The following is a 19,103-nucleotide window of genomic DNA, read 5'->3' on the forward strand; positions in this document are numbered from 1 at the left end:
TACGAGAGATTGCATCAGATTCCTATATACTTATGTACAATGGGTCCTACCTATTCTATGGCGAGTACATCTTAAAGTTATTGCTAGACTTTTCAGAAATCACAGGTGACCTTCCAGGACTTTGTACTACTATCCAACATCATATAACATTAATATCTAATGACATCAAGCCTATAAGACAACCAGCCTATTGCATTTCACCCATTAAAAGAGACTTGATGAAAAAAGAGGTAGACTATCTGCTCTGTCATCACCTTGCAGAACCTAGTATATCCCCCTGGGCTTCTCTCTGCCTGTTAACATCTAAGCCAGATGGTAGTAGTCGATTTTGCACCGACTACAGGAAATTAAATAAAGTGACGGTGCCAGACTCCTACCCATTGCCCTTGATAGAGGACCTTTTAGATAGCATAAGAGTAGCCAAATTTGTAGCCACTATAGATTTACTTAAAGGTTACTACCAGATTTCCCTCTCGGACGAGGCCCGAATAATATCCGCCTTCAGAAGGGTGTTGTCTCGTCACCCCCTTCGCGCTATACCAATACACAGTGATGCCCTTCAGCTTGTCTAATGCTCCCGCCACCTTCCAGAGGACTATAAATTGCATCACCCAGGACTTGGAGAGAACATCTGCCTATCTGGACGACATGGTGGTGACGACTGGGTGACACATCTGACCCGTCTCCGGAGGCTGATGGGTCGGTTGCAGGAAGCTGGTCTTACAATCAACCTGGCCAAGTCCACCTTCGGGGAATCTACGGTGGTCTACCTGGGACATGTGGCAAGGTTCGCAACAAGAAAGCCAACGTAGAGGCCATCCTTGGCTTCCCTGTCCCTACCATCAGGAAAGCTCACATGAGGTTCTTGCAGATGGCTGGTTTCTACAGACGATTCTGTAGGAACTTCTCCACCCTGGCCGCCCCCCTGACGGACCTTATCAGCACTTCCGTCCCCTTTCACTGGACCCCGACCTGCGACCAAGCCTTCCAACATCTCAAGGCGTTCTCCTCGGAGCCAGTGGTCTGGACGCCAGATCACTCCTGTCCCTTCCATCTACAAACGGACCCCACAAACGGCATCCTCCATCCCATCGCCTATCACTCCACCAAGCTGAAGAAACACCACCTCAACTACTCCACCATCGAGAAGGAGGCTCTGGCACTCGTCCTGGCGCTCCAACGTTTTGAGTACTACCTTCATCCTGGCCCTCAAACTACGAAGGTCTTCACCGATCACAACCCTCTGGCCTTCCTTCACGCCATGAAGAACCGAAACCAACGCATTCTTATGTGGGCCTTGTTAACTCAACCCTTCAACTTGGAAGTCCACCATATCAAAGGGGTGGACAACATCATCGCCGACGCCTTATCATGATCTCCCGTCTCACCTCCTTCATGAGGCCATTACGGAGGTCTTAGGGGGGAGGAAATGTTATGGCCCGTCCGTAACATACTCCACTACCATAACCTCCTCCGCTTGCTACCTCGTTCGCCACCTCTCCAGCTCCCGTTCCACGTCACCGTCTCATGAAGCCCCGTTACAGTCCCGAAGTTGGATTCACGCGGCCCCATTCGACTCAAGCGGAAGGGTTAAGCAAGCTCCCTGATTTCTGGAAGTCAGTCGAGGTCAAGGCCTCAACCAGTGAACACAACGTCTTTTGGACTACCGTGGGATCCACCTCACCCAGCACTTCACCATTGCGACACCTGATAAGTATCACTTCGTCCCGTTTTTTCCACATTGCCTCCATATAGGATTAGTATTATTGTTAGGTATTAAGTTGGATTCTTTATTGTTGTATTTATTTATATGTTATATGTATATGTGTTTGTCAGTTTCATGTGTTTCATGTTATATCTATATGTGTATGTCAGTTTCATTGTTATTGGGGTATTAAATAGCTTCTTAAGTGCCTCCTTATCATTTCCTAACCAGTTGAACCTGCAGTGTTTTTTTTATTGTTATTGTTCACCGGCTCCCCGATGCCAATCTTACCCATTTAACCGGTGAACATAACACGCTCTAAAAAGTTTTTTTTTTTATGTAGGGAAGACGGCCGGCCATGGGTAAAGAAAAAGAAACGATTAAGACCCACTTGAGTGCCGGCTCTCAAAAGTGTAAAAGCGTCAGCCAAAATTGGGGAGCAAATGCCTCGATACTTCCCTCTTAAAATAAGGCAATTTGTAGCAAGTCGGAAATACAGATGTAGGGAGGGAGTTCCAGAGTCTACCAGTGAAGGGGATGAATGATTGAGAGTACTGGTTAACTCTTGCATTAGAGAGTTGGACAGAATAGGGATGAGAGGAAGACGAAAGCCTTGTGCAGCGAGGCCGCAGAAGAAGGGGAGGCATGCAGTTAGCAAGATCAGTAGAGCAGTTAGCATGAAAATACCGATAAAAGATAGAAAGAGTTGCAACATTTCGGCGGTGAGAAAGAGGCTGGAGACAATTAGTCAGAGGAAGGGAGTTGATGAGACGAAGAGCTCTTGATTCCACCTATCTAGTAAAACTATGTGACTGGAACCCCAAACATGCAAAGAGTACTCCACACAAGGGCGGATAAGGCTCTTATACGGAGTAAGCAGTTGGAAGGGCGAGAAAAACTGGTAGAGACGCCTCAGAACGCCTAACTTCATAGAAGATGTTTTAGCAAGAGATGAGATGTGAGGTTTCCAGTTAAGTTTATGAGTAAAGGACAGACCGAGGATATTCATTGTGGAAGAGGAAGACAGTTGAGTGTCATCGAAGAAGAGGAGATAGTTGTCTGGAAGGTTGTGACGAATTGATAGATGGAGGAATTGAGTTTTTGAGGCATTGAAAACTACTAGATTTTCTCTGCCCCAATCGGAAATCTTAGAAAGGTCGGAATTTTGACGTTTTGTGGCGCCTCTGCGTGATCTGTTGACTTCCTGAAGGGTTGGTCGTCTCTGAAAGGACGTGGAAAGATGTAGGGAGGTATCATCAGCGCAGGAGTGGATAGGACAAGAAGTTTGGTTAAGGTCATTAATAAATAATAGAAAGAGAGTGGGTGATAGGACAGAACCCTGAGGAACACCACTATTAATAGGTTTAGGAGAAGGAAAGTGGCCGTCTACCACAGCAGGAAAGGAAACTTGAGATAAAGTTGCAGAGAGAAGAATAGAAGCCGTAGGAGTACAGTTTTGAAATCAAAGCTTTGTGCCAGATTCTATCAAAAGCTTTTGATATGTCTAACGCTACAGGAAAAATTTCACCGAAATCTCTAAAAGAGGATGACCAAGACTCAGTAAGGAAAGCCAGAAGATCACCAGTAGAGCGACCTTGACGGAAGCCATACTGGCGATCAGACAAGATTGTGAAGTGACATGTTTGAGAATCCTCCTATTCAGAATAGATTAAAAAACTTGAGACAAACAAGAGATTAAAGCTATATAGGACGGTAGTTTGAGGGGTTAGGAACTGGCTGAATGTAGGCAAACTTCTAGCACGAAGGAAAGGTAGAAGTAGGTAGACAAAGTTGAAAGAGTTTGGCCAGGCAAGGTGCAAGCACGGAAGCACAGTTTTTGAGAACAATAGGAGGTAACCCATCAGGACCATAAGCCTTCCGAGGGTTTAGGCCAGCAAGGGCATGGAAAACATAGTTACGAAGAATTTTAATTGTAGACATGAAATAGTCAGAGGGAGGAGGAGAGGGAGGGACAAGCCCAGAATCGTCCAAGGTGGAGTTGTGAGCAAAGGTTTCAGAGAAGAGTTCAGGTTTAGAGACAGAAAAGATGGCAGTGGTGTCATCATGATGAAATAAAGGAGGGAAAGATGAAGAAGTAAAGTTATTTGAGATGTTTTTGGCTAGATGCCAGAAGTCTTGAGGGGAGTTTGAATTTGAAAGATTTTGACATTTTCTATTTATGAAGGAGTGTTTGGCAAGTTGAAGAACAGACTTGGCATGATTCCGGGCAGAGATATAAAGTGTGTGAGATTCAGGAGATGGAAGACTCAAGTACCTTTTGTGGGCAACCTCTCTATCATGAATAGCACAAAAACAGGCTGAGTTAAACCAAGGTTTCTATTAGAAGGTTTAGGTTGAGAAAAAGAATGAGGAATGTACCCTTCCATGCCAGACACTATCACCTCTGTTATGCGTTTAGCACAAAGAGAAAGGGTCTCTGATGTGGAAGCAGTAGTCATTCCAGGGAAAATCAGCATAATACCTCCTCAGGTCCCCCAAGCTGGCAGAGGCAAAACGCCAGAGGCACCTTCGCTTTAGGGGATCCTGTGGAGGGATTAGAAAAATAGGACAAGATACAGAAATGAGATTGTGATCGGAGGAGCCCAACGGAGATGAAAAAGAAAAAGCATAAGCAGAAGGATTAGAGGTGAGAAAGAGATCAAGAATGCGGAGCTTGTCTCCAAGACGGTCAGGAATACGAGTAGGGTGTTGCACCAGTTGCTCTAGGTCATGGTGGATAGCAAAGTTGAAGGCTAGTTCACCAAGGTGGTCGGTGAAGGGATATGAAAGCCAAAGCTAGTGGTGAACATTGAAATCTCCAAGGATGGAAATCTCAATGAAAGGGTAGAGAGACAGAATGTGCTCCACTTTGGAAGTTAAGTAGTCGAAGAATTTACTTTAGTTAGAAGAGTTAGAGAAGATAAACAGGACAGATGAATTTAGTTTAAGAGTGACTGTTAAGTCGAAGCCAGATGGTGGAAAACTCGGAAGATTCAACAGCGTGGGCACGAGAGCAAGTTAAGTCGTTGCTTACATAGACGAAACATCCAGCTTTGGAATGAAAATGATAATAGAGAAAGCAGGAGGGAGGCGGTGGCGTAGTGGATAAGGTGGTGAGCGTGGGATCGGGCAGACGTCCACGCGTAGGTTCGAATCCCACCACGTACAACCTTAAAACACTTTGCCTAATATGGGTACCACTATAAATAAAATTGCCTGCGCCACTAATGGGCGGAAGCTGAACAACGCTTCGTATACACTCTTCAAGTGTGCCTACAGGCGCTAGGCCTTACCGTAAAAAAAAATAATAATAAATAAAAAAAAAAGGAGGAAAGGGAGAAGGGGGTACTGTCAGTTGCCTCAGACAGCTGTGTTTCGGTGAGGAAAAGAAGATGAGGTTTAGTAGAAGAGAGGTGGTGTTCTACAGATTGAAAATTAGATCTAAGACCACGAATGTTGCAGAAGTTAACGTAGAAAAAGTTGAAGGAGGTGTCAAGGCATTTGGGGTCGTTAACAGAAGAGGCGTCCTACCTGGGGACATTTTTGGTCCCCTCCCCAGAAGGGGACTCCAAGGCGTGTTTAGGGTGTCCCACTTTTTTTTTTTTTTTTTTTTGAAGTGAAGGGTGTGGAAAGTGCATGTAGTTTTGTGTGAAGAAGGAAAATTGTCTTTAGAGGGCAGGGTGTGACTTGAGTTGTGAGACAACAACTGTTGCGAGACCACAACTAGCTTTAATGGAAGGTTCACAGCACCCCCTGAACTAGTGTTATTAAATCTAACTGGGAGTAAGTTATTGTTTCGGTAGGTGTCTGCTACCTCCTCCGTGCAAGTAAGTGGCCGCATACCTTTGAAGACACATACAAGCAGTTCAAAAATAAACTAACAACTTTTAAAACCACCAAACTCTAAAATTTTTTTTTTTTTAAATCAACTAAATGATAATGAAGATAGATCCAAAAAATACGGGAAACCATTACCTCTTTTTTAAGAAGGAAATGGGGTTCAAAATCTAATTATTGATATAAATTCACCTTGCATAGATACTCCTAAATTTAATAAACATTTTCTGAAAACTACTCTACTATGTAAAAAAGAATAGTTATTCTAGATACTTTAATATCCCACTGAATTTTACAATGTTCTTAACCATAACAAATAAAACTGAAATGGAAAAGTTTATAGAATAAAACTGATACACTGATACACAAGGGTACAATGGCATTTCTCCCAAAATACTAAAGCATACATTCTTCTTTAATTACATATTATCTAATCAACATAATTAACCTCTTACTTAAAACCGGTAACTTTCCAGATCAAGTTAAAGAGGCCGAAGTAATTCACTTTCACAAATCACGGGACAGAAGTGATATAAACAACTATCGTCTTGTTTCCATATGTTTGGTACGTAGATGTGTTGACACCATCATCGCCGAGGAGCAGGGAAACACAATGGCAACGAGCAACGTGTATACTGCTGGGAGACAACAAGGTGCAGCAGGTGCGGGTACAGGGAGCTGTGCGTGGTGGAGGCTCACTGGTCGTGCTCAAGTTTTCATTCACCAAGTAACCTCTCATTCACGTCACGTTTACAGGCCGAGGGAAGGTAGACAATCATTACCCCTTTACATTCAAAGGGTATCATTCACTCGTGAAACAAGGTAACCAAACAATCATTCACTCTTCTCTTTCACGCTGCTTTCATATACCATACTGCCAGCCTTTAGGAAAATTCTTTGAGAAAATTATACCATACCATCTTGTTAACTACCTTGAAACACACAATATATTAACTTATTTTCATAGGTCACTTTATCATTCCTCTATAGTCGATAGAAAAACTGTTAATAATTCCATATGTGCAGCACTTCATGTGTTGTCAATCAGCGTTCCTGAAGGATTTAACTATGCCTCGTGTCATTTTAATGTGTTCTCCATAGAAAAAGCAACTAATGAATACTAAATTCCATGCTCCGTTTATACTTTAAAAAAAAAATGATAATAATAATAATAATAATATTAATAATAATAATAATAATAATAATAATAATAATAATAATAATAAAAATAATAATAATAATAAAAATAAATAAATAAATAAATAATGAAAGAAAGAAGTGTTTTGGAATCTGTTGCTACTCAGTCATATCTAGACTATTAATTACAATAAATTAGTACTTAAACATGTGTTTTGCAGATTGGGGTAGTAAGATTAATTTTCTTTGAAAGATTTATTATTTCATTTTATGGATAGGTAAATAGCTTTCACTTTCTCGGAAAAAAAAACTACAAATTTACATTATTCGATCTTCAAAGTATGATGGAAATGCAGTGTAGTAATGCAAGAGAAAAGTGTGATCCATCTAAGCATACAACTTTAGAGTTTCCATCAAAAAGGATAAAGCAGAAACGATCCCACCAGCTGTTAAGATGATAAACGCTCCCTAGAAAGAGATAAAACCATTACACACACACACACACACACACACACACACACACACACACACACACACACACACACACACACACTATTTCTGATTAGGACCAGTTCTGGTATAAATTAGTTCATGAAGTGCTGTGAACTTACCATTAAAGCAAGTTGTCAACTCACTGAATACCTCCATTTGTGTCTCACAACTCAAGAGGGGTAGTTACAGCCTGCCCTCTAAAGACAACTTTCTTCTTTCACACAAAACTACATGCACCTAGTTACACATACAATCGTACTACTCTTACTACTTAATACACTTACTACACATACACATCCTTCAATTAAAATAAATAAGAAAAATGGTAAATCCAACACTAGCCTCAGAGTTTCCTTCTGGGGACGAGACCATAAATGTCCCCAGGTTGGACTGCTCTCTTTGTATCAACCAAAAATGTTTTGATATCCCCTCAACTTTCTCTTCATTAACTTATGCAACATTCACGGTCTTTGACCTAATTTTCAGTCTGTACAACACCACCTTTTCTCTACTAAACCTCATCATCTTTTCCTCATTGAAACACAGGTGTCTGAGGCAGCTGACATTACCCCTTTCTTTTTCCCCCTCATACTTTCTCTATCCTTAAAAATTTCAATGTTCACCACCAGCTTTGGCTTTCCTGTCCCTTCATTCACTATCCAGGTGAAGTAGCCTCCAACTGGTGCAACACCCAATTCGTATTCCTGACTGTCTTGTAGATACTCCCAACATTCTTGACTTTTCCCTTGCCTCTAATCGTTCTGCTTATGCTGTTACCCTATCTTCTCCATTAGGCTTCTCTGATCACTATTTCATCTGTATCTTGTTTTATTTTTCTATTTCCTTCTCTGGATCCCCAGAGATGACTTTGGCGTCTCACCCCTGCTAACTGGGGAGACCTAAATTATTCTTTTTTGTGTGTCAGAGACCCATCTCTGTGTGCTGAGCACAAAACAAAAAGGATAGTGTCTGGCATGGAGGCATACATTCCTCAATCTAAAGCAATGTAAAGTTTTGAAACCCTGGTTGAACACAAAATGTTTTCTCCCTATACACTATCATGCCATGTCTATCGAAATTCAACTCCCCTCGAAACTTCTGGCACCTGGCCGAATACATCTTCAGTAACTCTACTTCATCTTCCTATTCTTTATTTCATCCTGACGGCGTGTACCACTGCCGTCACATGTCTCTAAAGGTGAATTCTTCTCTCAAGCCTTTGGTAATGATGATGAATCTGGATGATTCTTATATGATTCTGGGTTTGTCTCTCCCTCTTCTTCTCTCTACGAATATTTCACACCTTCAATTAAAATTCTTCCTGATGATGTTTTCCATGCCCTAGCTGGCCTAAACCTGCTTATGGTTCTGAAAAACTGTCTTTGCGTGCTTGCACCTCGCCTAGCCAAACTCTTTCAACTCTGTCTATCGACTTATATTTTTCTTCTTGTTGGAAATATACCTATATTCAACAGTTTCCCAAAAAGGGTGATCGTTCTAATCCATCAAATTTGCCCTAACTATGGCTTTATTCTCTTACTTAAAGTTTGTCAATCTATCCTCAATAGGAACATTTTTAAACATGTCACTTCATAATTTATCTGATCGCCAGTATGGCTTCCGTCAAGTCATCTGCCTTTTTTTCATTAATCTTGATCATCCTCTTTTCGAGTTTTTTTTTGTAAAACATCTTTTTTCTGTTATCTTAGACATATACAAATTTTTGAAACTAAGGTCTTGCGGTTTCTATTCTTCTCACTCTGCAACTTTTTCTCAAGTTTCCTCACCGACAGTTTTAGTGCTGCTGTGGGATACGGCCATTGTTCTTCTTATAAATCTATTAACACCCCCAGATGGGAACCGCCTTGTCGTGGTGACCCCCAGGGGGCTTGCGTGGTGGAGGGGTGCCCCTGTGACCTGGCGAGCTAGGCTAGAGGGGCTTAGGCCCTGCTCTGCCCTTTCGAGGGGAGAGGGCTACCCATGCTAGTAAGGTCGCCAGTGAGGGGCCAGACTAAATGGTTCCTACGTAGGCTGCCAGTGGACCAGCGGAGCCACCCGCTGGAGGGATCGCCCAATAGGGGCCGTCCTGTGCTGGATGGTTGGGTGTCCAGGCTGGGATGCTTTGGGAGGGGGTCTCAGCTCTGTCGTGGACAAACATTCGTATCATGTGGGGCCTTTTTAAAACGACTGGTCCGCATGGGGACGAGGTACCCGTCCACGGCAGCCAGCGCTCCCTCCCATTGTAGTCCCAGTAGGTGGTTTCCCTTGCCCTGGAGCCAATTTTTGTGTAACTTTTTTTTATGGGAAAACACAAAAACTTCAGGTTCTCGTGAGGTGGCTGACCTGGCCCACGAGACGTCATCTTCAGGTCTGAGTGGAAGGAGGATTCCCTCCACAAGGGCCTCCCACAGCAGTCTCCTGTTCTGGGAGTTCTTCTGAGGGTCGCATTTCTGCTGCATATGACTCCCTTTTGATGGTAAATGTTAATCCATCATTTTCCTATCACGCCTTGCACTCACTTCTCAAGGTGTATGGCACGGTTCTCGCATTCGACTGGTTTATGATAAGGACTTTCCTTCTAACCGCTGCTATGTAACGTTTCTGTCATGTGATGAAGCCCGTTTGGCTTATGAACATGTAGCATCTCTGCCCTTGCTGGCCATGGCTTTAAAACTGAATTTCTCCAATCACGTAATATTTCAGAAAGTGACATGGATTACATCCCAAATATTTTTGAAAACTATTTAGAGAATTAAGTTCCAGCAGTCCCCCAGATCCCGCCTTCACGTTGGTTTGTGGCGTACTATAGAAATGGGCGTGGGAATTTCATCCATGCCTCCCGGTACCTGTCCAAAGAAATAGGCACGATTCCTGAGGGGAATCTGAAGAAATACGGGAAGGGGGTGCTTGTACGAGCAAAAGATCTTACGCCCTTCTGACAGCATGTTTGAGACTGTTAAGGCTCATCCCACCTTTAACTATAGCAAAGGTTGTGTTTATAGTCAAGATCTCTATGAATTCCCAGAAGAGGAAATACTAGCAATGTGCTCTAGCTCAAAAGGTGACTAAGATGAGGAACTTTTCCAACATGGTCCTTCTCACCTTCTTTGGTTTCACCCTTCCTGACCGTGTTCATATCGGTCCTATCAACCTTAGGGTGAGGCGCTTTGTTTCTCGCCCTCTTCAGTGCTTCTCATGCTATGGGTACGGTCACGGCAAAAGCTCGTGTAAGGAAGCTTCCCGATGTGGTAATTGCTCTGCACTCGACTCACATTCAGAGGAGCATTGCAATGGTGCAGCTTATTGTTTCCATTGCCGTGATGCTCACCAGGTACGTTCCAGGCAATGCCCCAGGTATCGCCTGGAGCAGGACATTCTACAGCTTGCTAACAGTCAGTTCATCAGCCTCGGTAGCGCCCGCCGTGAACTCCTGTACCGCCAGAAGGACGGTACTGGTGCGACATCCTATGCTTCATTGGCCGCTCGCTCTTCGGCTGAGTCTGCCGGTCCGAAGACAACTCCTGCTACCTCTCGCTCTGTTGGGGCGGGTGGTCCTGTTCATCTGGCCAATAGGTTTGCCCTTTTGTCCGATGACTCGGTTGAGTCATCTCTTAGAAGTGACGAGAAAATACGGACTTGACCAAAGTCACCCATGTAGTAGATGTCCATTTGCCACCTGTATCGCCTAAGCCTTTGAAGGGCCTGACCAAACGGCACCGCGGCTCTGCGGAGTCGATAGATTTAGCTCAGCCTAAGCAGTCTAAGTTTCTCCCGGTGCACATAATCGTGAGTCCTCCAGGGACAGCTCTGCAATGGTAGCTCCAGTAGTTTCTGTCCAGCCTTCTGTGACGCCCTCCGTCTCAGATCGGGCTTCTTGTGATGAGGACGGTCTGAGCATGGAGACGTCCGATGATATTGTCACAGCCGTCCCTCGTGGACCCACTGTATCGGAAAGTGCAGTCCTGCCTGATCCTCGTCCTCCGAGGACCGGTAAAAGTGATGATAGTTCGCATCACCCACCGATAAGCCGAAAGGCTGCGGTCCAACGACCCGGCACATCTCAACTCCCGGTGTCTTCTCGTCGTTTGATTATTTCTAGTCAGGTCAGTCACGGGCAGCCTCAAAAGGCTCGCTCGTCCACTGCACCCAAATAGTCGTCTTCAAGCTTCTACAGTGGAACTGTAGAGGCCTTCGCGCCTCGTGGGGGGAACTCCGAGCTTTGCTGTCGGAGTTCTCTCCAGCCTGTGTAGCTCTACAAGAGACTATGATAGGTGATAGTACTTATTCTAGTCCTCCTGGCTATCGTGCCTTTTTAACACTCCTTTCCTGACCAGGGCCACCACGGTGGCACAGCTATTCTAGTCCGTCAGGATATACCTGTTATCCCGGTACAACTTAACTCTCCCTTCAGGTGGTTGCTGTTAAGGTCTTTATGGGACGACTGTACACCATCTGCAGTTTATATCTCCTCCTCGGCTTCCTGTCTCCAGGGGTGAGCTTGACGGCCTGGTGCGTCAGCTGACTCCGCCTTTTCTTTGTTGGGAGATTTTAACGGCCGTCACCCATTGTGGGATGAAGGTGCTAGTAATCCTCGTGGGGTTTTAATCGGTTCTTTTATTGAGGATGAGGGATTGGAGATTTTAAATTCTGGGGATGTTACACATTTCCACAGTCCTACTGGGACTTTTACAGCTATCGATCTTTCTCTTTGTACATCTAATTCTTTCCTTGATTTTAATTGGCGAGTCCTACCGGATTTACACGGTAGTGACCACTTTCCGATTTTATTGGAATCTGTGAACTCTGAGCCACAGTCCCGGCCCCACGCTGGGTTTTAGACAAGGCAGATTGGCCTCGATTCACAGACCTTAGCTCTTTATCCGTCCGCTGGCTGACTTTTCTACTTGTGCTGAGGCTGTTGATTATTTTACCGATTTTTTTATTTCTTTAGCGCTTCAGACAATCCCTAGGACGTCAGGTCGCTTTACTAAGCGTCCCGTTCCTTGGTGGAACGCAGCATGCACTGCAGCGGTGAAAGAGAAACGGGCAGCTTTTCTCGTCTCCGGCGACATCGTGGGGACCCGCAGTGCCTGGAAGCTTTTCGGCGCTGCCGAGCTCGGGCCCGCCGCGTTTTGAAAGAGGCACAAAGAGCCTCTTGGAAAGCTTATGTGTCTTCCATTAATGCCCACACCCTCTTACGGATGTCTTTAACAAAGTCCGCCGAATTGCTGGGAAGTATTCTGCTCCTCCCCACCAGTTTTGTTGTCTGCTGGGCGAACGGTGGCAGACCCTAGGACTGTCGCCGACCTCTTCGCGGAGCACTTTGCCAGTGTTTCCCGGAGGCATCCTGCAGCCCCAGGCGCACGTCACCGCCAGAGAATGGAATCTCTCGGCATAAATTTTTCTTCCACAGGAGGGAGTCTTATAATGTCCCTTCTCTGCCTCCGAGTTGCGGACTGCTTTGTCCCAGTGTCATGACTCTTCTCCTGGCCCAGATGATATTCCTTATGCCTTCTTGCGCCACATGTCTGACAGTGCTTTTAACTTTTATTAAATCTTTATAATATGATTTGGCATACCGGTGACTTTCCATCTTCTTGGGCTGTGGCAGTGGTTCTCCCATTTCCGAAGCCTGGGAAAGATCATCTCCAGGCTACGAATTACCGTCCTATATCTTTGACGTCTTGTATTTGTAAAGTGTTAGAAAAGATGGTAAATGTAAGACTCATGTGGTACTTGGAGAGGGGGAAGTACTTGTCATCGGTACAGTACGGCTTCCGAAAGATGAGGTCTACTACTGATGCTCTTTTATCCCTAGAGTCTTCTATTTGTGAGGCCTTCGCTAATCACCACCACCAGGTTACTGTATTTTTTGACCTGGAGAAGGCCTACGACACAGCTTGGTGTCATGGGATTTTACGTTCCTTGTTTAATTTTGGTCTCCGTGGCCACCTTCCTATTTTTATCCAGCAGTTTTTATCCAGACGTCTTTTACGGGTTCGAGTGGGGAGTGTTCTCTCCGATGCTACAGCTTTAAATGACGGTGTCCCACAGGGAAGTATTCTTAGTGTTACGCTATTCGCAGTTGCAATAAATGGTGTTATAGATACTCTACCGGATGGCGTTCACAGCTCTTTATATGTGGACGACTTGTGCATCTCTTTTGCTGCTACTAGGATGTCACTGATTGAGCGAAAGCTCCAGCTGGCAATCAATCGGGTGTCCAGTTGGGCCAACATAAACGGTTTTCGATTCTCCACCTCAAAGACCGTGTCTATGCATTTTGTCGAAATCGTGGTGTCCATCCAGATCCCGATCTACATTTAGCCAATAGACGCATCTCGTGTGGAGGCCACTCGATATCTTGGCCTATTGTTTGACAACCTTTTTACTTGGATTCCCCATTTCCGTTCTCTTAAAGCGTCTTGCAGGACGACACTATCCCTTCTTCGGGTTTTAAGTCACACCTCTTGGGGTGCGGACAGGGACACGTTGCTGCTTCTTCACCGTACACTTATACTTCCAAAGCTGGAATACGGCTGTGAGATCTATTCATCCGCAACGGATGCACGACTACGCACGCTTGACCCCGTGCATCATGCTGGGGTCCGCTTGGCTACGGGTGCATTTCGGACATCTCCAATACCTAGCCTTCTAGTGGATGCTGGTTTCTGGCCGCTCGACCTCCGGCGCCAGTCTTCGATGCTCCGGTGTTGGTTTCGCACCCACCGTCTTCCTGATTCTGTCCCTTGTATGTCAATGTTGCGGGACTCGCGTTCGCAGGCGTATGACACTCGACCGAGTCTACCTAAACCTTTTGGCCTTCGAGTGGCAAACCTGATGATGGATTTGTCCATCGACCCCACTCCTGTCTACTCTTTCCGGCTCCCACGAGTTGGTTATTGGCAGCTTCCGGTTGTTTCATTATTTTTTGCCAGCTCTGTCCCACACACGGTTTTTAGAACACTTTTTTATCCATTCTGATGATATCCCCGTTTTTACTGATGGTTCCAAATCCGACGCAGGCGTTGGATTTAGTGTGGTTTTCCTCTTTTTATCGGTGTGGCAGCCTTCCTTCGGTAGCCTCCGTCTTTACTGCGGAGCTGTCTGCCATAGTTTTAGCTTTACAGATTATTTTTACTCTCCCGGTTTCGTCTTTTACAATTTTTAGTGACTGTCGCAGTGCTCTTACTGCTCTCTCTTGCACTGTCTCCTTAACCCTTTGGTTTTATCAGCCCTGGAGTGGCTATATCTTCTTACCCAACGAGGATATCGTGTTGGGTTCTGTTGGGTCCCTGGTCATGTTGGTGTTCCAGGGAATGAACACGCAGACCGCCTCGCTAAAGAGGCAGCAAGTCGCGCTCCATCTCCTTCCCTGTTCCGTTTCGAGATATATTTCATGCAATTCGTGTGGCGATTGCAGCACTTTGGCAGAGGAGATGGCTAACGGGGGTCGCAACCTTGAAAATGGGAGAGATTACTACTTCCACACTCCCTCAGTGGACTTACACCCATGTCCGGGATCGCCGTGCACAGACTTTATTGGCGCGACTTCGTATAGGTCACACGTACCTTACACAAAGGTACCTCCTGACCAGGGACCCTCAACCTTACTGTGATGACTGCTTGGTGCCGCTTACGGTGCGGCACCTACTAGTGGAGTGCCCCAGTTTGACTGACTTAAGACACCGCTACCTCTACCGCTGTCGCGGTAGAGATAGCGGTGTCTATTATATCTCAAAGGTCCTTGGACCAGAGTGTCTGGCCCAGGGCCATGACGTTTTAAGTTTTTGGGAGAAGCTGGCCTTCTCCCAAACCTGTGAGTTTTATTTTATTATATGTATTTTAATGTTTTATTTAATTTTATTGTAGTTTTTTTTTTTTTAGTTACTTTAAATTTTATTGTTTTACCTGCTTTTAGTCATTTTTATCACCTTTTTTTTTCTTTTAAACCTTTTTTTTCCATTACGGAATTTTAGCGGCGCCATATGACCTCCGCCGTTGCGGCGCCTAATTTTCTGAAATTAAGAGTCTTACAAAATCTATAATAAGTTTTAATATATAGAAAGTCTGAACAGTAAATGTTATTATATCGTTTAGTGTTCTTAACTAGATTTTGAGGAGGGCACGTTATTGATTTTTTTGCATGCGTAATAGGTCAGCAATTTGATTTGCTATAACTATGCCTTGCATCCCTTCACAGTTACCATTGAAACCGAGTAAGCGCACGGGTTCGAATCCTGTCCACGGTCCGAGTGTAGGTTGGGCTTCCTCACTCGGGGCAACGGTTTCCTAGCGGATGGCCTTTGAGATAGGTACCCCAAAAAGTATCCCCTTTAGCCCATAAATTTCCGTGAAAAGCCCACATGGTATAAAAATAAAAAAACAGACTAACTCCTTTTAGACTAATGCAGTGGTTCCCAAACTGGGAAATTTTTCCCTGGGGAGAAATTTGAAGCTACCAGGAGGAAATAATTACACTACCTACTAACTAAAAATATCTCAGATGGATTTTCTCATGTCTGAGAGAGAGAGAGAGAGAGAGAGAGAGAGAGAGAGAGAGAGAGAGAGAGAGAGAGAGAGAGCGCCTGTTGTGGATGGGCGGCGCTGTATCTACCAATCGGTTCACGTTCAAACATGAGCTGTGAAGGGAGGGCGGGGTACGGGAGAACTCAGTCTCACAGGCTCACAGTGCGTTACGAGCAGTCAGTTAGCCTGGGAGCATCTGACACACAATCCCAACCTATATTGATTCAGTGCTTCATGCTTGTTTTCTGAGTACAAGGTATGCGAATAATATATGATTTTGATAGTGAGTTTGTTAACTGGACAATATATCAAAAATCATGGATCTATTTTTATGCTTTGGCTGAGGTTGTTAATACTCAAGAGATGTCTTATTTAAAGTACTATTCCTCTAAAGTTTGTATGTTTATGAGAAGTTTATTTATTTATTTATTTATTTATTTATCTATTTATTTATTTCATATTTGGGAGGGGGAGGAATGAAAAAGAAAATGTTATTTCTATACAGAATTACGATGTGCCTATGTTTATTTTTCTTCTCCCAAATTGATAGGCCTAATTTTATGCCTGATATCAGATGGTATCAAGATAGTTATTTGGACTACGGGTTCACATATCTTGTCAAGCTTGAAGAGGATGAAGATGGATGAATCTGGGATGTATCAGCAAACCAATATCAGCATAGTAAAGACTTCCTATGTGATTGCCCCTCAGGTGGCCATGGCAAAGAAACACCACACGATTTGGTAAAAGCCTTTTGAAACTATGTATCGTTGACAGTGTGAGGCTTGTGTTAGGAGAGGAGTCATCACAGAAGATGAAACAGATCTTGTCCAATAACACTATCAAGAACAGAATTTCAGAAATGTCTGAAGACATTAAGGAAAATGTGATGTCATAGGTAATGTCATTGCCCTTTTTTTTCCCTTCAAATTGATGATTCTACGGATGTCACCAACATTGCACAACTGCTTGATTTTTGCCGCTGCATAACTGACAAGGGAATCGAAGAAGAGTTTCTTTTTTTGCGGTACGTAATTTTAAGTTTCAGCTTGTTGAGCAGGTGTATTCTGTTTTACAACAGGGACAACAAAATTTGTTTACTCTGTTTGACCTCAAGAGATCGGTTAGCCTATCCTTATGTTTAAACAAAAATCCGACAGTATTTGTATTGACAAAAATAGATCTAAAGGTTAAATCTGAACCATGTTTATGGAACAGAGCTGTAAATGCTTTCCTAACCTGATAGCTGATATGACCCTGGAAAGGTAGTTTAAGATACGTGACAAGCTTTTCCTCAGTTCTCTTATCCTTATTAATAAATGTATTGCACAAAAGCTATTTCACATGCTTTTCAAATAATGCTGCTGGATATCCATTTGGTGTAAAATATTCTTTTAACCTATTAATCTCCATCAGAATTGATTCAAGTACTACATATAGAAAACGCCCTAAATAATAAAATTTTAATAGGGTTGACCTTATATATATATATATATATATATATATATATATATATATATATATATATATATATATATATTAGGAACAAGAGATATAAAATTAAGCCCTAAGCCAGCAAAAGTTTTTTTTTTCATGTATACATCTATGACTAGACCATAATCACTTTTTAACTAATACATAAAAATAAAAGTCAACTTGTTAGCTATAAAAAATAAATGCTGATTCTTTTATAGCTAAGTCCAATAATGAATGATCTGAAATGTGAAACAGGTTATGAGGTAAGGAATCTTTGCATTTCTCCATGCATATGTTAGTGATCTCTCTTAAGGGTATATTAATAAAAAGTGATTTAATGTCAAAGCTGTTCATATAAAAGGATGGTGGTCACTTAAGTATCGTTAATTCCTTAGCAAAGGTAGCCGAGTTCCTGACTGTTTATTTATTAGTGGTTAAGTGTGATAATATTGACACAAAGAATATTGCCAAGTTATAGTTAAAGGTGTTAATAGCAGAAAGGATTCGTAGTATGGGGCAGCTTTCTTTGTGTACTTTTGTGATTCCTTATAATATATCCCGGGGGTTCAGCCAGATGAAATAAAGCCAATTGTAGGAATTTTCCTCAAAACTTCGTTAAGTTTGTCTTCCAAGGATGATATATGTTTGAACCAATCACCATTAATAATTTCCAATTTAGTATTGTCATTCAAAATTTCTTCAGTCAACATATTCAACTCTGTCTAAGAGGCCACCCATTTCCTTTGTCAGGTCTAGTTACAATAATATTCCTATCGTTACTTAACTTTTTTAGGCAGTTAAGTTTTGTTTGTTGGAGTTCTTATTTCATAATTCTTGTAGATGAAATTCTTATGAGCTAATGATCTGTTCTAGTTATTTCCGCAATAACCTTATCAGAAATCTTATCTTAATCACTAATGATTCGGTATCTTAAATTTTTAAAAGCCAGTAAATGATCAATGAATTTAGGTTTGAAGTTTGGCATACCAAAGTTTAAACCAAATTTTAGCACTTCTTTCTCTTGTTCACTCACTTGTCTGCTAGAGAAATTAAACATTACCTCCTTAACATCAATATTAATCTGGGATGTGGCACCTAATGAAGCTAGTTTTTTTTTAAGAGCCAGCTGCAAAAGAATCCGTATTTATTTTTATTAAGTTGTACCAACAAGTTGATGGGGTGGCGATGGGGTCCTTCCTTGGTCCTACCTTGGCATATTGCTTCCTGTGTGTTAATGAAACTATTTGTCTAAATAATTGCCTAAAAGAATTTAAACCTTTTATTTTTGATGGTTTAATAGAATAGCTGTGTTCCGGTGATTCAAAATTAAATATAGGACAGGGAATATTACTAAGATTAATGATGAAAAAAAGAAAAAAAGTAGACTGATCTCAAGACATAGGGTCGATAGAAATGAAGAAGTTCGAACTGGGACAGTACGTTTACTTCCAGTATTAACTGTTATGTTACCTGTAAATGGTCTAAGGTGAGAGAACGGGCTGCTGCTTTTTTCAGGATGTAAGACATTTTCTTTTCATCTTCTGTGTTTATATCATTGGTTGACCTAAGTTTGCCAACTTCATCTGTTACCCATTTGTTCACCAACCCGCCTTGGTTCATCCTTCCCAACCTGTAATTGAATTCTTTGAAAATAAAAGTGGGCTAAAAAATCTCTGAAATTAAGAGTCTTACAAAATCTATAATAAGTTTTAATATATAGAAAGTCTGAACAGTAAATGTTATTATATCGTTTAGTGTTCTTAACTAGATTTTGAGGAGGGCACGTTATTGATTTTTTTGCATGCGTAATAGGTCAGCAATTTGATTTGCTATAACTATGCCTTGCATCCCTTCACAGTTACCATTGAAACCGAGTAAGCGCACGGGTTCGAATCCTGTCCACGGTCCGAGTGTAGGTTGTGCTTCC

The 19,103-nt window shown here is 42.8% G+C and overlaps 1 protein-coding gene across 1 annotated transcript in view; it reads right to left on the reverse strand.

Moving 5' to 3' along the window:
* Positions 1–6,940: 6,940 nt before the first annotated feature.
* Positions 6,941–19,103, reverse strand: part of LOC123510874 — a 20,789-nt gene continuing 8,626 nt past the window's right edge. Inside the window, exons 3-4 of the mRNA XM_045266325.1 lie at positions 18,647–18,806; positions 6,941–7,147 (exon numbers count right to left, since the gene is read on the reverse strand). Of these exons, the coding sequence (XP_045122260.1) occupies positions 7,067–7,147; positions 18,647–18,806 (241 nt within the window). The 3' untranslated portion in view covers positions 6,941–7,066. The remainder of the gene's footprint in view (positions 7,148–18,646; positions 18,807–19,103) is intronic.

The sequence above is a fragment of the Portunus trituberculatus genome, chromosome 30 (assembly GCF_017591435.1).
Source record: "Portunus trituberculatus isolate SZX2019 chromosome 30, ASM1759143v1, whole genome shotgun sequence".
NCBI lineage: Eukaryota > Metazoa > Arthropoda > Malacostraca > Decapoda > Portunidae > Portunus > Portunus trituberculatus.